Source organism: Cynoglossus semilaevis, chromosome 15, assembly GCF_000523025.1.
Source record: "Cynoglossus semilaevis isolate Cse_v1.0 chromosome 15, Cse_v1.0, whole genome shotgun sequence".
Classification (NCBI taxonomy): Eukaryota; Metazoa; Chordata; class Actinopteri; order Pleuronectiformes; family Cynoglossidae; genus Cynoglossus; species Cynoglossus semilaevis.
The window spans coordinates 16,281,422-16,301,885 of NC_024321.1; the positions used below are offsets into that span (position 1 = coordinate 16,281,422).

The 20,464-nt window shown below is 39.1% G+C and overlaps 2 protein-coding genes across 2 annotated transcripts in view; one reads left to right on the top strand and one right to left on the bottom strand.

Moving 5' to 3' along the window:
• The window catches only part of ctnna1 (catenin (cadherin-associated protein), alpha 1), a 55,162-nt gene that overhangs the window by 6,211 nt on the left and 28,487 nt on the right, over positions 1–20,464 (top strand). Inside the window, exons 5-9 of the mRNA XM_025062933.1 lie at positions 160–279; positions 2,049–2,318; positions 4,583–4,786; positions 18,784–18,864; positions 19,081–19,233. Of these exons, the coding sequence (XP_024918701.1) occupies positions 160–279; positions 2,049–2,318; positions 4,583–4,786; positions 18,784–18,864; positions 19,081–19,233 (828 nt within the window). The remainder of the gene's footprint in view (positions 1–159; positions 280–2,048; positions 2,319–4,582; positions 4,787–18,783; positions 18,865–19,080; positions 19,234–20,464) is intronic.
• Positions 11,297–17,447, bottom strand: lrrtm2 (leucine rich repeat transmembrane neuronal 2). Its single transcript, XM_008327444.3, has 2 exons — positions 15,668–17,447; positions 11,297–15,094 (listed from the first exon to the last, which is right to left on the bottom strand). Exons 1-2 carry the CDS (start codon positions 15,669–15,671, stop codon positions 13,446–13,448), a joined length of 1,653 nt encoding a protein of 550 aa, XP_008325666.1. The 5' UTR covers positions 15,672–17,447; the 3' UTR covers positions 11,297–13,445.

Below are 20,464 nucleotides of genomic sequence, written 5' to 3' on the forward strand. Positions count from 1 at the left end.
TCTCAACTCCAGCAGTCATATAATATCTAGAAAAAAAAGATCTCAAACGTGTCATAGCTGGTTGGAATGTGCCGTAGAGTTTTAGACCTTAGTTCCAGCCGTTTGTGACCTTTTCATTAATCTAGGCTCTGACAACCTTTTCCATGTATATCCGTTCAGGTGGAGGACAGTCTGGTAAAGGTGCGCAATGCAGGAACGGAGCAAGACCTGGGGATCCAATACAAAGCGCTGAAACCAGAAGTGGACAAGCTTAACATCATGGCTGCAAAGAGACAGCAGGTAAGAAACAGGCAGATGATCTGAGAATGTGGAGCAGAAGAGTCTTTTGTTTTTATATTTGCATAGAAAGTTATAAATAGTTAGTGGAGTATTATAGTCTCATAGAAAGTTATAAATAGTTAGTGGAGGATTGGCAATAAATTGAATTTGAGATTAAATTTAGAAGCGCTATGAAGAAAAGCCAGCGTGTGTCTCACTCTTTAGCTTGACTCTAAGCCTAAACAATCTATGTATAAAAATGTAAAAAAAATCAATTACCAACTGTGCAGAGGTGAGCTGGAAATATATGAGCATACATATTTTATGAAGAAGGTGTTAGAGTCTACATATTTTTTTTTATTGTAACAAGCTTTGGCAATAACAATAACAAGTTTCCCACTTGGGTTTTAGCGGTTGTGCATTTCTAGCTATATTAACATTTTTAAGGCTGACCAGAAACAATGTACGTTTAGGTTACTGTACAGCTGTGTAAAATGATTCACAATTAATCATGATTAGTCAAGATAAATCAACATTCCCAAATATGACATTTCTGTTTATTTTCACAACCAAAATACAAATAACTAACTTCCAACATTTAACTCTTTACTCTTTAGTTAGTGAATACATTCAAGGTCCAAATGGCTGGTAAATGTTGTTGAGAATATAATATAACATACTAATGATTTACATGTAATTTCTCTGAATAGTTTGAAGTGGTAGTAATTAGATAAATTGACCATAGCCAGTGGTCATGTGCATTGATTCACACAATACTCCTGATTCAGTCTCTGCTGACCTTTAAGTATTTGCAAATGCTTTTGAAACAATTAACTTATGACTTAGCATGCACTTATGACATGGTTTTCTTTCCCCCTTTCTGGGTTTAATGAATGTCACTCACTTGATTGTACAATATAGGAGCTTAGGGGTCACGTCCTCATTTTACTTACATTAAACGGCTGTGGTTAAAAAAACTGTGATCCGACCACTGCCCATCAGTGTTTTCTTATATTCGCCCACACCAGTGACAGCTGTGGCTGAATACATGAATATATTTTGAACATCAAAAGGGTAAAAATGTGCTAAAAGAGTTCTCCACGGTGCATGAGTCAGCATTTTCACACATGGTTCGGCCACCACGCAGTGCAGACCTTGAGCTTATTGAAAGGCTTTAGAGAAAACATGGCGGCCTGACTTTCCTTTCATCAATACCTAGCCTGGGGAAAAAACACTCTGTAAAGTCATAAAAAATATGCCATGTCATAATCATATCTAAAGGCAAGGCAATGTCTGCCCTCTACTATTGACAATATATGAAATACTTTTTTTAAAACTATCTTCCAATTTAGTTTGCTTTTTTGATTTCATTGGGATTTTAAAGCAATCCGTTCACTTGTAATAACACCTTTCGTCTCTAGATATTCATGTTTCTCAGCACAAACCTGAAACAGCCCAGTGATAGTTTCATTAAGCAGAGATGTTTATGTTTTTTAGTACAAACTATTTTTCAGAATCTGTTCCCACCATCTCCATAAGACAAAACCTTATAACGTAGATGCTGGTAAGGCAACACCTTCAATTGTAGAAGCATATTATAACGGCCTGATTAGGACTGTGGTGTTACTGCAGGGGAAAGAATAAAATCTGGGTCATCCAGAACAAACCCTGCCACACTTAACTGTCCCTACAAGAGCATGAAAGGCTTTTTCTGTTTTGTCTGTTTGTGTTTTATACACCATTGAAAAAAAAAAAATAGTCTTAACTCTTTCATAAACTTACTCTCCCAGGAACTAAAAGACGTCCAACACAAGGACCAGATGGCTGCCGCTCGTGGTGTTTTGCAGAGAAACATACCCATGCTGTACACAGCGTCCCGTGCCTGCCTGCAGCACCCTGACGTGGCTGCCTACAAGGCCAACCGTGACCTGATCTACAAGCAGCTGCAGCATGCAGTCTCTGGAATCTCCAATGCGGCTCAGGCCACTGCCACTGAGGACTCGGCACTCAGTCACCCCGCAGGAGGTGGAGAGCTCGCCTACGCCCTCAACAATTTTGATGTGAGTCACCAAATAGGTAGTTTCTCTTTGGGTTCAGGTAATTTTAAAGTCAAGTTTTCGGTAGATGAAGTTGAAAAGTGACACACAAGGTGACGTAACCTGGTGTGATTAAATGAGGTTTATGTAAAGGCATCAGTCCAAAGGTTCACATTTTTATGATTTGATCGTGTCGGTTGTGGTCATTTGATGTGACATTGGTGGAATAGTTATATCCAAAACTTTAAAGATGGAAACAGGAGGCGCCCTTACAGGAAATACAACCACAGTAGAAATATCTGTGACTTTTAAACATATTGTAAGGCAGCTGTATTTCACAATCGTTTGAGTTTCAGTGTTTATGTGGAGACTAACTGCCCAAAGCTCACTGAACCAGTTCCCCCTGGCACCAAGACTCATCTTGAAGGCAGGTTTCTTCATGTCTGCATGTCTCAAACACTGCCACAGTCACTGCCTAAACCAGACTTCTGATCAGGTTAAATCAGTACTTCTCAAAAAGTGGAGCGAGCACAGAAGAAATTATAATATACTCTGTGTTAAATGTTGACGCAAATATTAATTCAAGATCTTTTTTTAACCAGGACATCAATTATTCCCTGTCAAAGCACAAAGGCACTGTTATACATACCTCCTATTACTGATACAAGATAAGATCCCTGAGCTGTGACTACTGGGTAATATCCCTTAGAAAATCCATGGTTGACATACTGTATCTTATTGTACTGGTTGTGCTAAGAGCACAGGTTATGTCTAATGTCTAACGTGCCTGTGAAAAAGGGACAACAATGCTGTCTCGGAGATCAGCCGTGGTACTCATTACCTAGTTGTTCACTGCAGATGAAATGAATCGCTCAGGTCCTGAATGCAGACCTTTTGCTGACTAGCTCCTTGAAGAGCATGGCAAAATTAGCATGACTCCCCCACCGTATCATCCTCCGTGTCTCTCTCTCTCTCTCCCTCTTGTGCCTGTTGCCATGGTGATATCACACGCAAGCAGAGGAGGTCAGATGAGACGGAATGGAGGGGGTTGGAGGTGGATGTGATAGAGTCCAATGTTCTGAGTTGTTGAATATATTTTTTTTTCTTTTGGTAATAAGACATCCGCAGGAGCACAAAACCCAAAGGAGAAAGAATAATTCTTTCTTTCTTTCTTTCACTACCACAAGCATCACAGTGATATCTTAACCCCCCCGCAGTTATCCCTCTTGCATGTCAAACAGTTTCAGCACTGAGCAGGCATGGCCTCGTGGATTGAGGCATTTAAAGGTCCTCTCTCTCTCTCTCATCATGCCCATATCAGAGAGGGTTGAGTCAGTTACTTTACCACCGGAGATTGTCAAATACTTTTACTGAATGATTGTTGATTTATATTCATACAAGACTGCAGTTTGTACTACATTAGTCCTTTTAAATTCTATTAAGATCAACAAGTTTTTTTCACTACGTCTTCACCAACCTTGACCTTCTAATGAGGTTAAATTAAACAGATTTTTCTTGTTTTTAGTCAAGTATGTAAGCTATGTTGGACATGGTACATTTAATACCACGAAGCCAGTACCTGATCTTTAATGTTTTTTTCAAATTCTGCTGAATTTAAAATGAAACATACTTATCAACTCACACACATCTGTTGCCTTGGTTACAACTAACGGCAACTGATGTGTAATGAAGGGTTTGTCATGGAAGGTGGATTATTTCACTTCATTTTGATTTTTTTTTTACTCTCAGCAAAATAACTTTATAACCTTTGTCAGCTACAATTTCTTTTGGGAAAATGAATGTGCCCATTTATACATTTTGATTTTTTTTTAATAAACTGCCTCAAATTAATTTTATAACTCTTAAGGGTTACTTTTTTGCAAAGTAATTTATCAGGAGAAAAACTATTTTATTTATTTTCTTTTCATTTCTTTTGGAATTATGGTTAATGGAATCTAACATTTGTTTTCATTTTCTTTCCACAATAAGCCATTGCTCTTGGTCTGTTTTTATTGGATCTCAGAAAAATATATTTCTCTTAAAAATACAGTTATTAGGATGCCATTAAGGAATTTTTCTAAGCTTGGTGTTCCACAGACACAAAAATAAATCACACCACCTCCGTTTCCTAAAGGGTTTCCATCCAGAGTGTCAGTCTCGTCAAATCCACCTCCCACATGCTCCTCAGACCTCTCTCCTTGGGTTTTGGAGAAGGAGAAATAACTATGTCACAATGACTTTTGGCTTTGTTCTCCCTGTGTAATTTCCCTTCTGCCCTTTACTCACAGAAACAAATCATCGTGGACCCCTTGGCGTTTACTGAGGAGCGCTTCCGACCCTCCCTGGAGGAGCGACTTGAGAGCATTATCAGTGGTGCTGCCCTTATGGCCGACTCTTCATGCACACGTGATGACCGCAGGGAGCGCATTGTGGCTGAATGCAATTCTGTGCGCCAGGCTCTTCAGGACCTCCTGTCTGAGTACATGGGCAACGTAAGTGTTTTACCTTTGCTTTGCTTCACTTTTGCCATACTTTCTGTCTTAATCCACAGTTCAACAGCATTCTCTATTTTGGTCAGCCATTCAGTGATTTGTTCACAAACAATGGATGTCATTTGATTATTTGGTAGAACTTCTTTTCCTGGCTTTTATCCTGCAGACTGCAATCTGCAGGGGTCCAAAACAACAGATTGCGAATAAAGCTGTTTTCAATTTCTTGTTTTCCAAATGGCAATGCAATTATTTTCTGGGTGTGTGACACATTTAGACCTTTTTCTGCTCTGTATGGATTGAAATATAAAAAAAAAAACTTGCTTATTAATAGTTCGAATGTTGGAAATATCAATGTCTTCCTTCACTTATGACAGTTATGATACTTATGACCTAATGTCCAGTACAACCATACATTCTGTATTAATAGTTGGAATGTTGGAAATATCAATGTCTTCTTTCACTTTAATGTCCAGTACAACCATACATTCTGTCTCCTATGTCCGTACCTATTACTAAAAAAAAATTGTTAAAACGGTATCTCTGTTCTTATAATATATGTCGAGGTTCTATCACAAAGAATATTAAATCTCCCGAACATCATATTCCATGTGTTTCAAACATTCCAGGCACAACGTTCTGTGTTGCTTCTGAATAGCAATCACAGAAAAATGATTGACGGATGAATGACACATTAATTACATTATTTTTCACATGCAGGGCTCTAATGTCAATCTGGCTTCAGTTAATCCCTGCCTATTTAAATAATTGCTGTTACTGTGCTATTTATAGTATAACTATTTTATTGGCCTGCCTTAGCCAAAAGAAAAACCTGGCTTTTATAAAGTATTACATCCTACACGGTCCAATTTAGGACCGGCAGAGCCGCTGCATGGCTGCCCAGCTAGAGTATTTGTTTTAGCAGAGAACCGGTCAATGGCCTAAGCCAGCCTGCTTAATAAGGTGAGCAAATTGGTGTTCTCTCTGCACCTAAATTTATTCTATCTCGTCCTGGCACTCAGCCTAATGCTCCATGCATTGTCACTGGAACGTATTCAGTAGATTTTTGAGTGAATCCGCAAAAGTGACTTTATGGCAGAAATATTCACTGTGAAGATGGTTTTTGCTTTGATGAATTGCAGAAAATATGAATTTTGGAGTACTCACTGTTACTCAAAGTATGACCTTGTACTAATGGAAATTGAGAAAATGTAGGGCATGACTGCTTCAAAAACCCCTAATAGTTGGCTTCTAATACCAGAATACTGATTAAAGGTGCAGGTCCTGACCATTCACGATGTGCATGGTGATTTTTAGATTTTTGTAAATGGTGTCTTTAAACTCCTCTCGTACTATATGCTGTCTTTTGCAAGAAAAGGGGTGCATTCCTTTCTTCTAAAGTGTCCGAGGTCCTTCAGGTTCAGGTAGACAGCTGAGTCCTGTTAACGGCCCTCTTGTGGTTACATACACTTGTAAATTGTCTGTTTGCTCTCTTTGATGGTAGGCTCCAAAGACCTGTTGTTAGATATAGTCAGCATCAGTAGCTGGTGTTTCGGCTCAGTGCCATAAGCAGATGTTACGCCTCGGCCACAGTGGATGGCTGTGCTGTGCGTGACATCTACTTTGCTGATGCGCTGGGTCTCTTGCACCTTTGTTGTTCACACAGAAAGCGCAGGCCTGCTGTGTGTCTTCTGCATGTCTGCTGGGAAGCTGCCGCTCTGTCTTTGGCTTTGCCTTTGAAAGTCGTCCATTAATAATTTACTTTTAAATATGCCTGCGTCTTCAACTCGGTGCCAGGACTTCATACTGAGAACGAGTGCATCTTTTTCAGCCTTGTGAATGCTTCACTATAAAAAAAAGAAAGAAAGAAAATCCAAAAACTAAAATAGTTGAATGTGTTGGCTGTACTGAAGGTGTTGTTTGTGAAAGCAGACGCTGATGCTGTTGTAAAACAGCAAATAAAGGTTACCTGGGAAAACATGGATGAGATTAGCTTGTGTCAGAGACGGTTATGTTGATCCTTTTTCACCCTACAATGTTTTGGTACTAACTAAATATACGGTTGACTGTTTTCTCTTTGCATTTTTGTTTTTTTTTTGCAGTGAGTGGATTGTTTATGGTAGCCATTCTGAAACTCACAAGAAAAAAAACATTTTACTGGGTTCATATTAATAAAAGAAGATCCGTTTCAGGATATGTACCATTTAACTGTGTTTATTTTATACAGAGGTCTTTTTTATTATTATATTTATTTTAATTGAGGAACTCTAGCTATTTTTCAGGATGAAATCAAATACATTTATACCCAAGAGTTGTACTGTCAAACTCAGGTTTGACATTGAAGACTAAAATTGGGGGGAAAAAGATATGCTATTGTATTCTTAACATGGACAGTGCATACATTTGTTGGATGACTGTTTTCCCGACTCCAATCCTGGAGTAGAATTTACATTCACACTGTATTGAGATCACCCTTTAATACGACGAGAACTTGTGCACTCAGCCGTTGAAGGGGAAAAGCGGGTGAGGGTAATGTTGGCCCAGCACTGCCACAAAGTATGACCTCAATTATTCTATATTGTCAAGACAGTTTGGCATGGTATGTGTGGAGTCTAACTGTTTCTGCCACATTTTATTAATAATGCATCTCTTGTTCCCAGCTGCTGTCAGGGGTTTGCTTTACATGAGAGAGCAATGCTAGGTTACTATGACATATTAGGCTCCTGACATTTAAATTTCTTCAACTTAAAGTGATACGTTATCGTTTGGACATTCGCATAAAAAGGACATTCAGCGCGCTGCAGTAGACTTTTGATTCACTTGCCTGTTGTCTCTCAGCTTATGGTGAATTCTGTAATTTTTCTTTTTTCCCCCTCAGCTTCAGAAACTCCGTCCTCTATCCCTTTCTCCTGTTGGTCCCTATTCCCCTATACATATATGAGTTGGTTGTATGTCCTGAGATTCATATAGAATATACACTACAGGAAAAAAAATAGGCTAAAAAACTTGGCAGTAGATTAAGTTTTATTCAAGTGCACCAATAATATTTCATGAAATGTAGGTGGGAGACTCATGAGGAAGAAATTAGCTGGTTGCTGCAGCGCATACACACACACACACACACCATTCTGCTTGTTTCAGCAGAACCACATGACTTCACAGTTAGTCCTTTCTCAGTTAATGTTGTTGTTGTTTTCAATACAGTATTTCTCTCAAGATGCATAAGGCTGAGTTGGCTATGACAAAACGTTATGAATGATTTTCCGTCAAATGAGCAAGGAAGGCACACTGAACCCACTAATGATTGCAGTGTCTTTTTTTCTATTGTGTGTGTGTTGGGCAACTCAGTTCTATTTAGTTGATAATGTTGTTATTCAGTAAGTCCTTTTTTTTATAACATAGGGGTTAAAAAAATCACCATCTAATTAACTTAATGACAATTAGACATACTTTCCCTCTCAGATTCTACAGAATTATGAACAATTTATATTATGTTGGAATAAAAATACACCGGTTATTCGTTTTATTAAACAGACACTTCTTAAGTCATGACCAAACCGAAACCACCTAGACACCACTAGACTTGTGCAAGACCAAAGTGAAAGGGGTTAAATTTATCTAGTTGTAATCTCATCTAAATGCATAATTAAAACAAATTGCACTGCACACAATGTAACAGGGACAAGATTTAGTGTCCCTAAGGCTTTACGTGTATTTACAGCCTCCATAAAACACAAGTCTGTCTGTAACAGCCTGTCAGGCAACATTTTCCAGACCTGGACCTTGATCTCTTGCTGGTGAATTTAGGGTAATTTGATGAGTCCTGCTAGTAGATAGATGTTGTTGTCCTTTTGTTCACAGTTCCTAAACAGGGTGCGTTTGAGCCGCGTCTCGACAAACTGCCCTCCTGCGTTTGTGCAGGTAAAATCATCATAAGAACTATCAACAATCAAAAGGAATCAACATGGTTGCTGTAGTGGCATCCTTTTAAAATGATCAGTTATTCTATTTTACTGTACAAGTTGGAATAAAATGTTTTAAGCAATAAATACATTAGGAGATTTTAATTTTGCTGTTGGTCCATATCAGTAGACCCTCCCTAAGCGTTTTCTGGATTTATTGGAGGTCTTATAATGAATACCTGAGGCATACACGAGCTCTGAGTCCTTGAACCCTCCAGACCACTTAGACCCCACAGTCAGACTCATCAGTTTAGTGCCTCCCCCGCCTGTGTACACTCTGTAGGTTAATTATGTGTTTTCTGTAGGCCTCATCAAAAAAGAGAAGCTAAACTTGAAGTGCTAAATGCGTCCAGATAGGCAGCCCGTGATCCTCACCGCAAATTTATCTCTCAGATTAAAAAGATTTCGCAATTTCCTTTTTAGTACTTTAACTTGAACCAGTCAGTCGTTTATGTTTACATGATGATTTTGTTTTACAGAGACGATACTTGCCATGTTCCACTTCGCTGATGTTCCTAAAAGTGTGATGACAGTGTGAGTTAAATAAGAAAAGACATTTGAGATGGATGTCAATGCCTTAAAAATCATTAAGGTTTGACTTCAGTGTTGTGCAGCCTTAGATTTCTTTCCCAGTAGATAATGCCAAATTATATTTATAATCATATTTATAGGTTTTTTAATTTATAGTTGCATATTTGCAACTTACACTAGTGCTCCTATTTTTTTTAAAAAGTGACTTCAACTGAAGGCTAGAGTGTAATTCCCTTTACTATGGAAAAACAAGGAAACCCAGAAACATTTATTTGACGGTTGAATGCTACACCAGAATTGTGCTTTTGTTAGAAATTAGAAGCGCCACTCAGGTTTTTGACCAGGCAAAAATGTGCTTTAAAACACTGTCAATTCCTAGCATTCCAACTGCCAGTTTGTTTTCGGCTCTTTTTTTTTGCCAAATGTGGCATCACACGCATCAGAGCTAGCAGGAAGAAACGAGCAGTGACAGTGTAACGTTGAATAACATTTTTTCATCCTTGAAGATGTCATCATAGAAATATGACTTTGATTTCAGTTAATTATTGAGACAAAATGGATGGAACACAATACGACTGCAGAAATAGAAAACAGGAAACCTGTGAAACCTTGACTTGTTATAATACAATACGACTGCAGAAATAGAAAACCTGTGAAACCTTGACTTGTTATAATGAAACTAATAGCAGTATCTAGTAAAGGGACTACCAGAGGTGTTCAGCACCGCTTTTCTTAAGATGTTGTTTGTAGTCTGCATTCATACAGGGAAATAGACTGAATGTAGGTAATGATCAAGTTCAAAGTACTCAGTTTAGTCCCATGTGGAAAAAAAATGTATTATGAGTAGAAATTGGCCTGACAAAATTATTTAATTGAGAGAAAAGAAATGGGGATCTGAATTTTAAAAAGACGCCTGTAGGGATTTTGTGACCAATCATTTGATTTGGACAAAATATGTGGAAAATTTAGTTCAATATTGTGTTTTTTTTTTAGTTTTGCTAGAACTTCTAATAATATTAGTGTAGTTTTGCTAGAACTTCTAATAATATTAGATTGAAAACAGCATAATCAGGAAGGCAAGTTAAGTCCCAGACTTTAGTCTAAGCTGAGTGTCGATCATCACCTTGAAACCTGAGACAATTGCAGCATTGATGTGAGGTATGATGGTGAAGGATCATTCAGAATTGATATTCATTGTATTGATTTAAACCGTTTGCCTCAACAATAATTACCAGATAAGTGCACTGTGTGATAGTTGACAGAACGTGCATTTCAGAGTTGTTGATTGAACAGTGTATTGATTTTTATACAGCAAGGTTGTGAGCATCCATCATGTGGCAAACACTCTGTAAATGATAACCATTTTATTTAAAAAAAATATATGATTTGAGGGGGAAGTGAGTTTTTTTTCTGTTTGGCACATCTTTTGCAATATACAGATATGAAAATGTACATTTTACAATACAAAAGGAATGGGAAGAGAAAAGCATTCAGTTTGCACAAAGAGGTTAGGTAAGTGTTGGTTTACTTGGGGTTTTTTTTTGTGTTTTTAAATTATTTTTTATTTTTTATTTTTGAGCAATGAAGGACCAAGGCTATAGATGAACAAGAGTAAACAAAACATTTTACAAAGAGCCAGAGTGCAAAGGGATGCATAATTCTACAAATTGTGTGGCCTCGCAGTCACTCAATACAACGATAGTGTTAAATGGTGAATTTTCAAATTATTGACAAAACTTTTATTGGAATTGTACAGATAACTCCATTCTTGTTGTTGTCATAAAAATAAAGTCTTTCCAAGGTGTTTTGCTGAATGACAGTAAGAAATATTCAACATAATTTTGACTTTTGAACATGCAAGACAGATTTGAAGGGCAAAGAGTAAAGTTAGAAGAGGAAAGTCAAATTAAACACAAAATGGAGATGTACAGCTTTGTTTTCAATTCAAATGTAGCATGTAACATGTTTTTTTTTCACAACTATCGAGACTTTGTATGCATTCTAGGAGTATGTGGTGAAAAGAACTTTGACAAAAACATTTGTTTAGAAGGTTCCAGTCAGATGTGCTACTCCTGGCTACTTTTCAGGCTCCAAGCAACAGTGGTCATTATTAAACCTTTAAATTGTACCTGCAGAACATTGCTAAAATAAACTGTGGGCAGTGTTTTTAAACAGGGATTTTTAGGATTTTTACATTAATATATTTATTCAACTGAACATTGACAAGGCCATCACCATGAACACAAATGGTGTTGCCGTGGTGAGTGTGCATTCCATGGCTCAGGTGTTGCAAGTCCACATTAATCATCCCTCCTTTTTTGCCATCTTCACTCGGTATGAGAGATCCTTATTGGTTTTGATGAACTACGACATCTCACCATAGTTGCTCTTTTCCGTGCCACCATCAATTCCTCCTTACTCCTCCCTCTCGCCCTGCCCCCTCTACCAAACTGGACACAAAGAAGTGAGGAGCTGCGGCAGCAGCTTTAGTCTGATGCTAATGCACATCCTCTCTCTGCTGCATACAAATGTCTCCTGACCCAGGCCTGCTGTTTGCTGATTACTGGTCCTCCATTTGCGTCTAGGGTATTAACCACAATTGAACTTGACACTTGTAACTGCCAACCAAGGAACTTTTTCAATACTTTTTTTCCAGTCGAGATCTATTTTAATAAACGTAATAAGCGGTATCCAAGAAGAAAGCACTAAAACAATTTTGAATTAGTTGGACAGTGTTTCTCTAGAACTATTTTTAAGTAGCTGAACAAGCTAAATGTTGCTGGATCACTGAGGTGGGTGACAGAATATTAGATTTCTTTTGCCTTGCCCTAATTGGTTCAATCTTGGTCTTGTCAGTCCTGATTAGAGTATAAGCATTTAAGAGGCTGGGCTACAGGGAAAGGTTTAATTTTCAGAGAAAAAAGCTCTGCTAGCTGGTATTTGCACTCTCTTTTGTCTTCTCACTTGTTCTTTCTCATCTCAAACTGTGTATCCATCTCCATTTATAATAGCGAATCATCAAACCATACTTACTAGGTGAAGTTGTTGAAGTGGTTGTTGTCACAGTGTGCCTGTCATTTGGGAATCAATGTACAAACTACGGTACATTTAAAGTTTGAATGTTGGTATTTTTTATGTCCAAGGTCAAAAAGATATTAATGTACTTTGCATTGTAGCGTAAGACATTAACCACTGGAGTACAATGCCGAGTCAGTCCCACAGTTTAGAAATGTATTTGCGGCAGTCGGCTCCTGTGAGTGGGAGCTCCAATATCTTTACAACATGAGCTTTGGCTGCAAAACAGCTTTGCATTCATGAGCTAACATCTGATGAAAGAGGTCATTTTTCCAATTTATCTAATTGAATATAAATTTACCATTCTGGCAGTGTTATGATTAGTACAGGCTTTTAGATGCATTTGCACACAGAAAAAAAAGTTTTTGAAGGAACACAAATAAACTTTATTTATTTTTTGGATAATCTACACAAAATAGAAGGTTATAAGTTTGCTTAAATGACTGTGTCTGTTTTGGCAAAACAAATATGATTCAAATAAGCCTCTTCTGAAGATATCTTTTATTTAGATACAAAACAATTTAACATTTACTTTTTAAATTTCAACTCTGAAATCAATTTGGTCTTAGCAGCTTTAATGTGTCATGTTTCTCCAAAATAAAACAGTGAAACTATAAACCTTTTCATGTACCCAGTGTTCGTGTGATCAATTTGCATGTTCATGGTGCATTTAGAAACATGATTTTTATACATCAACTGTGTTAAAGAAATTGGACACAAATCACGACTCTTAATGTGTTTATATGCATGGGGCCGTTCGCCTATGTCTTCTCTCTGTGCTGCGGAATATAGAGATGACAATGAGACAAATCTCACAGTTTACAATTTTCTTGTTTAAAATGATTGCCCCCTGCCTGATATGAACATCTTTGCATTCATAGAAAAATAAATTTGTGACTATCACGACTCCATCCCTAAACGTTCACATCTATCCCCTGTCACTGTAGCATTCTACTTTTCTTGTATATTCTCAGATCGTACTTGTAGAAAGTAACCTTTTTACATAAACTGGAAAAAAAAAATCACAAAAGCAAACCCTGTATCATTTGAAATGGTCAAATGGAAAACTGTATGCTCTAGGAATAAATAAGAGTTCATACTTCACACTCTTTGTAAGGCAGTTGCTGACACTTGCACTGCCCATAGCCATTGATGATCACAAGTGCCCCCTCCTCATGGCTGGGCTCATATTCATTATAGGGTACCTGTGTGGCTAGATCTGCCATAGGCTGCCGCTGCTGGGTCCTCATCTGTCTGCGATTCTGTATAGCTGAACAGTGGCGTATCCGGCGCAGGGTGGGAGGGCAGCACTTCCGTGAGATATACACAACAAAAATGATGAAAAAGAATGAAAATAGAAGGGCCATGGTCCCAATTATAACCCTATGAGTCATAACAGTGTTGTCCATTGACGAGAAGTCATCCGTAACAGCTGCCTCTTCCACTGTAAAAGTAGTTGCTTGCGCAGTGGGTGCTGTTTGTGTTGTAGTTGTGGTTGTTGTGACTGTGGTAAAGCTCCCAAAATCCTCTGCATAGTCTGGTGTGGGAGTTGGCTGCATAATTCCAAACAAGGAGCTTGTGATTTCTGTAGCTGTAGAAGCATCTGTCGTTGTCGTAACGGTCTGAACAACTGGGGCAGAAAAGTTCTGACAAAGCTGGAATCCATAAACAGCATCAAGTATCTCCTCACCTTGAGCATATTCTGGACTATGGCAGAGAATGGAATGTTCCCATCTTCCTTTAAAGCTGCTCAGCCAAGTAGCCAGGGAGCAAATCCTTTTGGTACATTCCCAGAGGTTGCTTGACAGCCCAATGGTGCCAAGAGACTGCCACATATCCAGGACTTGTGGATCCAGACTGCCTAGCTTGTTGTTATCCAGAAGTAAAATCTTTAAATTAGGCAGAGTCTGAAAAACATCAGGTGTGAGAACTCGAATTTCATTTCCTGTGAGGTCTAGCTTCTCTAAAGTGGTCCAGATCCACTCCATGCCACACGATAGATTGCTGATTTTATTCCACTGCAGATAGAGAAACTGTAGGGCAACAAGGCGAGGGAAATGGGCCAAGTTGATCTTGGTCAGCTGATTGTGCTCCAAGTGGAGCTCCTTTAGCTTAATGAGTCCTGCAAAGCCATTTCGGGCTAGACTTCGAAGACGGTTGTTGCTCAGGCCTAGATATTCCAGGCTACGGCAGTCCCAGAAAGCTCGGACAGGTGTGGTTCGAAGCAAATTGGAGCGAAGGTGGAGTATCTGGAGTTTCCTTAGTCCATGAAACAGTTCTGGTTCCAATGATGTCATCTGATTGAAGGACAGGTCCAGGATCTGGAGGTTGATGAGGTGGATGAAGGTTGTGTTGGGCAACTTGGTGATTCGATTGGAGCTGAGATTAAGGTCCTTTAGCTTGTACAGCCCTTGAAAGGCATCCTCCTGTACTGTGGTGATCTGGTTGTGGTCTAGATGGAGCCAAGTGAGCTGGCCGAAGCCGTAGAATTGATCGGGGCTGAGCTCGGTGATGCTATTGTGGCGTAGGGACAGCCCTAGGGCCCCCTTGTCCACACCATCTGGGGGTGCCTGGAGACCCTGGGTGTCGCAGTAAAATTGCAGGTCCTCACAGCGGCATTTTTGGGGGCAAGTTGTGCATGTTGCAGGAGGCAGCAAGCACAAAAGGAGCATGCTGATCACACACACACACAGACACAGAGCCTCTGGTGCAGGTCCCACCAATGGCCACTTTGAATGGAAACCTGGGTGGGTTCAAAGATAAGAAAATGGACAGTGAGGCAGAAAAGCTTATTTCTGCACGGCAGACATTATTTATTCATGTGTGATTCTGCTGTTTCGTGTGCCCTCTGATACTTCGCACACAATCTCTGGTTTAAATTTTTTGGCAACTTTCGCAGTGAAGATGAGGAGGCTTTCTTCAAGTTCTGCTTTCATGGACATGTTATTCACCGCAAGATCTTGTAATTAGATTTAACACTTAGATTGAATTATTTGTGATGAATTTGTGCTTTCTAATGTGGCGTGCATTAGGCAAATCTTGTCTGCTGCTTGCTGCCGCCCATTAATCATTTTTGCCACTTTTTTTGATTAACTCAATTATGCCTTCATTTTTTTTATTTTCTGTTTTTTTTTTCCAGTCACATTTGAGTTACCCGATAGTTGCAATAAAAAGTATATGCATCTTTTAGAAAGGAAAATGAAGGACAACTGGGGTAAATAGTCTCGGTTGAGGAGCTTTTAGTCCCCAGCCTCGTTCGCTCTTCCTTGTGTTCCTTATTCATGTCTCAACCGGCAGTATAAAGGATCTAACTTACCCATTCTTTTGTGCACATCGGAGGCTGCATTCAACTGTCCTTTCCCGCAGACTCTTGGAGCAACCAAATGGAAGAAAAATCCAAAGGGAAAAAACCCTTTTGAGTAAGCACAAAAGGAATCAGCCTCTTTGGAAATAAAGCACTTTTAAGCCCACACAAATGAAACAAAATATGAAATTCCATCTCCAAAGATGATCCTTTAAAATAGTCCCTTTAAAATCCAAGCTCAAAGAAAAGGTTCAGTCTTTTCCTCCATCCTGTATTTGTCTTTTAAAAAAAAAAATGTATGTTAAGTTGGTCAGCTGCATCCAGCTCGACTCCAGTGAGGGAAAAAAAACCCTCTCCTTTTTTCCTCTCTTTTTACCCTTTTGTTTCCCGTCCTCTGCAACGATGTCAGCTGAAAAGATTAATTGAAAATCAAGTCTTCTTCTTTCGTGGCTGTTTTTCTTCTAACCCTAACTTGTTGATGGCAGCCAGTATTCTGCTTCCGAAGCCAGCACAGTCACAGCATAGCCTCTGCAGAGCTGTGAGCGCAGACCTCGTCTGCGAGCCGAGATGCAGGGAGAGAGAAAACAGCAGAGCGGGGAGTCAGGGATGTTATTCTGTGCTTTTTGTTGCAGCCACTCACTGCTACAGAGTGGTGGCAGCCTGGCGTCGATCATCACTACTGTTTCTCTCTCTCTTTTTCCCTCCCACACACACAAACATCCTCTCACTCTCTTGCTCAGTCACTTGCTCTCTGCCTCATACACACTGCTTGTGCACCTCAGTCTTACCCCCCACCCTCCCACTACTCTCCCCTCTCGCCCTCTCCTTCTCGTCACCATCAGAATATTGATATCTTGAAGGTGTTGCAGCAGCTTGCTGTTGAAATTAACCACAGCTGTAAATCTGTGTCAACCCGCCATTGCTCTCCATGCGCTCAGTATGTGCATGTACACAGACTTGAAAGACAAACAAAATACCATGACAAAGCAGGTTTAGTTATATAAAATGTCAGTGTAGTCCACAGTACTGCGGACCCGAGTGTTAAAAAGGTGCGTTACCTATTAATAGGAATGTGCCTTGGTGGTGCTAACATAGGTGGATGGGGATTAGATTTATAATTTACATATCCTGAGTGCAGCCCTTTAATTTTTGAGCACTTGCCATGTAATGCATGACCAGCTGCTCTACAGTTAAATAAGCTTCTAACATGTAACAGATAAGACCAAATTCTCGGATGCTGCTATTCACCTGGTAAAGTTGTAGCTGCTTGACGAGTCTATTATTTGTTTTCTATTGATTTGCACAAACGACTGTTTAATGTTTACCCAACCACACTGAAAATGTTCCTCAAAGAATGAGGAGAATAAAGGCGTTCAGCGACACAGAACTCTTCTACAGCAGCATACTTAGGTTGTCTTATAATCAGGTTCATCCTGTTCTATTTAAACATGCTGTCAATCACTGCAGCCTTAGCCGTTTCCTATCTGTTGCATAACCAGTAGGTGAAATGTGGGTAGCCATCTGGTTACTTTGAATGTAAACACGAAGGTAGAACAGAACACCTTTGCTGAAGCGAAAAGAACTCTTTTTCTCAGCAACTTTCTGATGTTATTAAATGTTTCCCAAACAAGTTTGTAATCTCAACTAGTAGTTTTATGTCTTCATTTAATAAACATGTTCACTTTGTTGAATAAAAAAAATGATATAAAAACAGCGGTGGGAGGGGAGTGCTGTGTGTCAGATTCAGTATTCAGTATTTTATGTGATAAATGGTTTAATGGTTCATAACTTTATTTTTTTTTCATCACTCTGATATTCTGGAATCGATGACCAATTTAATGGTTCATAACTTTATTTTTTTCACTCTGATATTCTGGAATCGATGACCAATTCATGTTCTAAGTAAGCCTTTAAAAAAGTTTGTAAAAATGAATGTAGATCTGCTGGAATAATAAACAGATCCTGTGTCATTGAACCTGGTGACGAACTGACACAGTGACACCCAAGCATGTTTTATTTCTTTTCGCCTTTTTTTCCCCTAAGGATGCCGCAGAATAAAACTGCCTCCGAGCACCTGGGGGAAAAAGGTGTTAAAACCCTGTGAAATGGAAGCAAAATGTAAGGTAGACGTGAATGTAATAGGATTAGAAAGGAGGGATAGAGTACTACTGCACCACGCCTGAAAACATAACAGGGGTTGGTGCTGATGCGAGTCTGGTGAACTTTGGACTCAACCCTTCAATAAAATGAGTGCAGTGGGGGTTGGGAGAAGGTCACGGTTGCCACCATCTGTTCGCTGTCTTGTGCTTGATTGAAGCATTGTAGCAGCAAACTCAAAGTGGGCCAAATTTAAAAACTGGGACAAAGTCGCAGGCCAAACTTAATATTTATTGAAAAAAACAATGGCAATTGTGCATGTTTTCCTTTGTTTTTTTTTTTTTACAGGACAACAACAAAATGTGTATGCACTATAACATTGAGCATACACAGCTAATACCACAAATCCTGCCGTCCAACTCTAGTACACAATTGATATGATCTCGCGGACCAAATATAATTACACAGCGGGCCAGATTTGGCCCCCCGGCCTGAGTTTGACACGTGTGCATTGTGAGGTATGATAATAAAGACTCAGCAGGTCTTCTGCTTTGTCGACTCTTGTTCATCCTCTTGCTTTAATTAGATTTTGTTGAGAGCCTAGTCATCTACCCGTCTTTGTCTTTCTTGTTTTGTTTCTCTTTAAGAAAAGGAAATGATGATGCTTTCTCCTTCAGTGTGTAGTGCTTTGTGAGAATGCACCAACAATTGAAACGGGTTGTTGTTGTTTCTGGTCTTACAAGAGGAGATTTCAAAGAGTAGTAGTGTCAGGTTTAAAAGATTGATGTGGAAAAAGAAGTGTTTTTTTTGACAATGCAGCCCAACTACTGCAGGTTCTTCTTACAATCCGGACAGGATAAAAAGAATTTAAGATACAACAACGTGGAAGTGTTGAGTCATGATTCCAATGCCGATCTGCTGTTTTTCTTGCCAATATCTGTATGCAGGTTGTCAGCCTTCTAACTAACAGTATGTGACAAATGTCCCCACAGTCTTCTAATGCTTTGTGCTCTGCTGGTTTCATGTTTCAGGCTGGACGGAAAGACAGGAGTGATGCTTTGAACACAGCAATTGACAGGATGACCAAGAAAACCAGAGACCTTCGCAGACAGGTACACATTTTTTTCCCTTGTTGTTGGGCTCTTGCAGTCCACTTGTTCAAAATCAACGAGTTATTGTGGCTGCAGTTGACTGTTTATTGGATGTAGTTATTTGTAAGTACGTAGGTGAGTTGTTGACCATGGGATTTGCTGATGCTTGTTTGGTTTCCTTCTCACGTACAACAGGAATTTATGTCTACAAGCGATATCTTATTTTTTTCTTCACAGCTGCGTAAAGCTGTGATGGACCACGTCTCCGACTCCTTCCTGGAGACCAACGTTCCTCTGTTGGTGCTGATCGAAGCAGCCAAGAATGGCAACGAGAAAGAAGTCAAGGAGTACGCTCAGGTGTTTCGTGAGCACGCCAACAAGCTGATTGAGGTAATCTTGAGTCATGATATTGACAGGTTCATCACAGACTCCCTTTTGATGCATGTTTTGGATTAGATGGTGATCCAGATTGTGAGGTTTTCTCCCCCAATGGAAGTAAATCTCTGCACTTGGAAGTTATTTCCTGCAGTTGTCCTCATTGTAACTCAGCCTTTATGTGCACACTTGATTTCTCACACCGAACCAAGCTTTTTTCTTTTTTGTATCATCTTAACATGATGCTGTGATGCTGCAGTCAGCAGACAAACAACACCACTGTTTGTGCTTGTGACAACAAATCAAATATTTAAGCAGAAGTAAAGAAGTGAAATAACCACAGCTCAAAGTTAATGCTGCCTCTGGGAGTCTGCTGGCCTTGCTGCAGCATCTTGATGTATGAATTCTTCCCCGACCAATCCATATGTGATATAGTTTTATTGTAGTATTTTAAGACACTACGATGTCCTACATCTTACTTCTTTGATGTTGCTCTTAAGGTTGAAAGACTTGCTCTGTTTTTGAGGTATTTTATTTATTTTTATTTATTTTCTTGACCAGTACAGTACTGAGGTCTTCGTATTTAATTTTATTTATTTTCTTGACCAGTACAGTACAAATGTAAACAGTAAGAGGAGATGGTTGTTATAATATTGGTTTTTAACAATAATATTAAGTTGTGGCTTCAGGGTTTTGTCCAAAATAGATGCTAACATCCTTATGGTCTATTATTTTTCTTAATCATTTTTCATTATAACATTTCCATTATTTTAGTGTAATCAACACAATATTTATGGACTGATTTCCAGATTCAAATTGTAAATACAGTTTTAGACAAGCATTTAAAATAATTGATTTTAAAAGGGACACGGATGCTAAACTCATTCTTAAATTAATTCAGGTCCTTAAAAGAATTCCAGAAAAAACAAACTGTGTTCAGGATGTTGTTGTTGAGGATGTACAGAGGCCTGTGTATCTGCAGCTGATTTATTTCTGCTGCCGCTGCAGCTGTCTGCATAAGTTGAGTGCATCAGGAAAGTTATTAGTAGATTGCACTTTTTCAGAGTCCTGTGTTGAACAGGAATGTGTCCTGTGTCGACCTAAATTGATATAGTATTATTTATATGTGACCTAAAGTGGGCTGTAACACTTGTAAATTAATTTCTGTGGCTAAAACACGGAGTGGAAATTCCATTACTGTTCCTCATTGACACTTTCAGTAGTCGCAGCAGAATTTTTACATAGC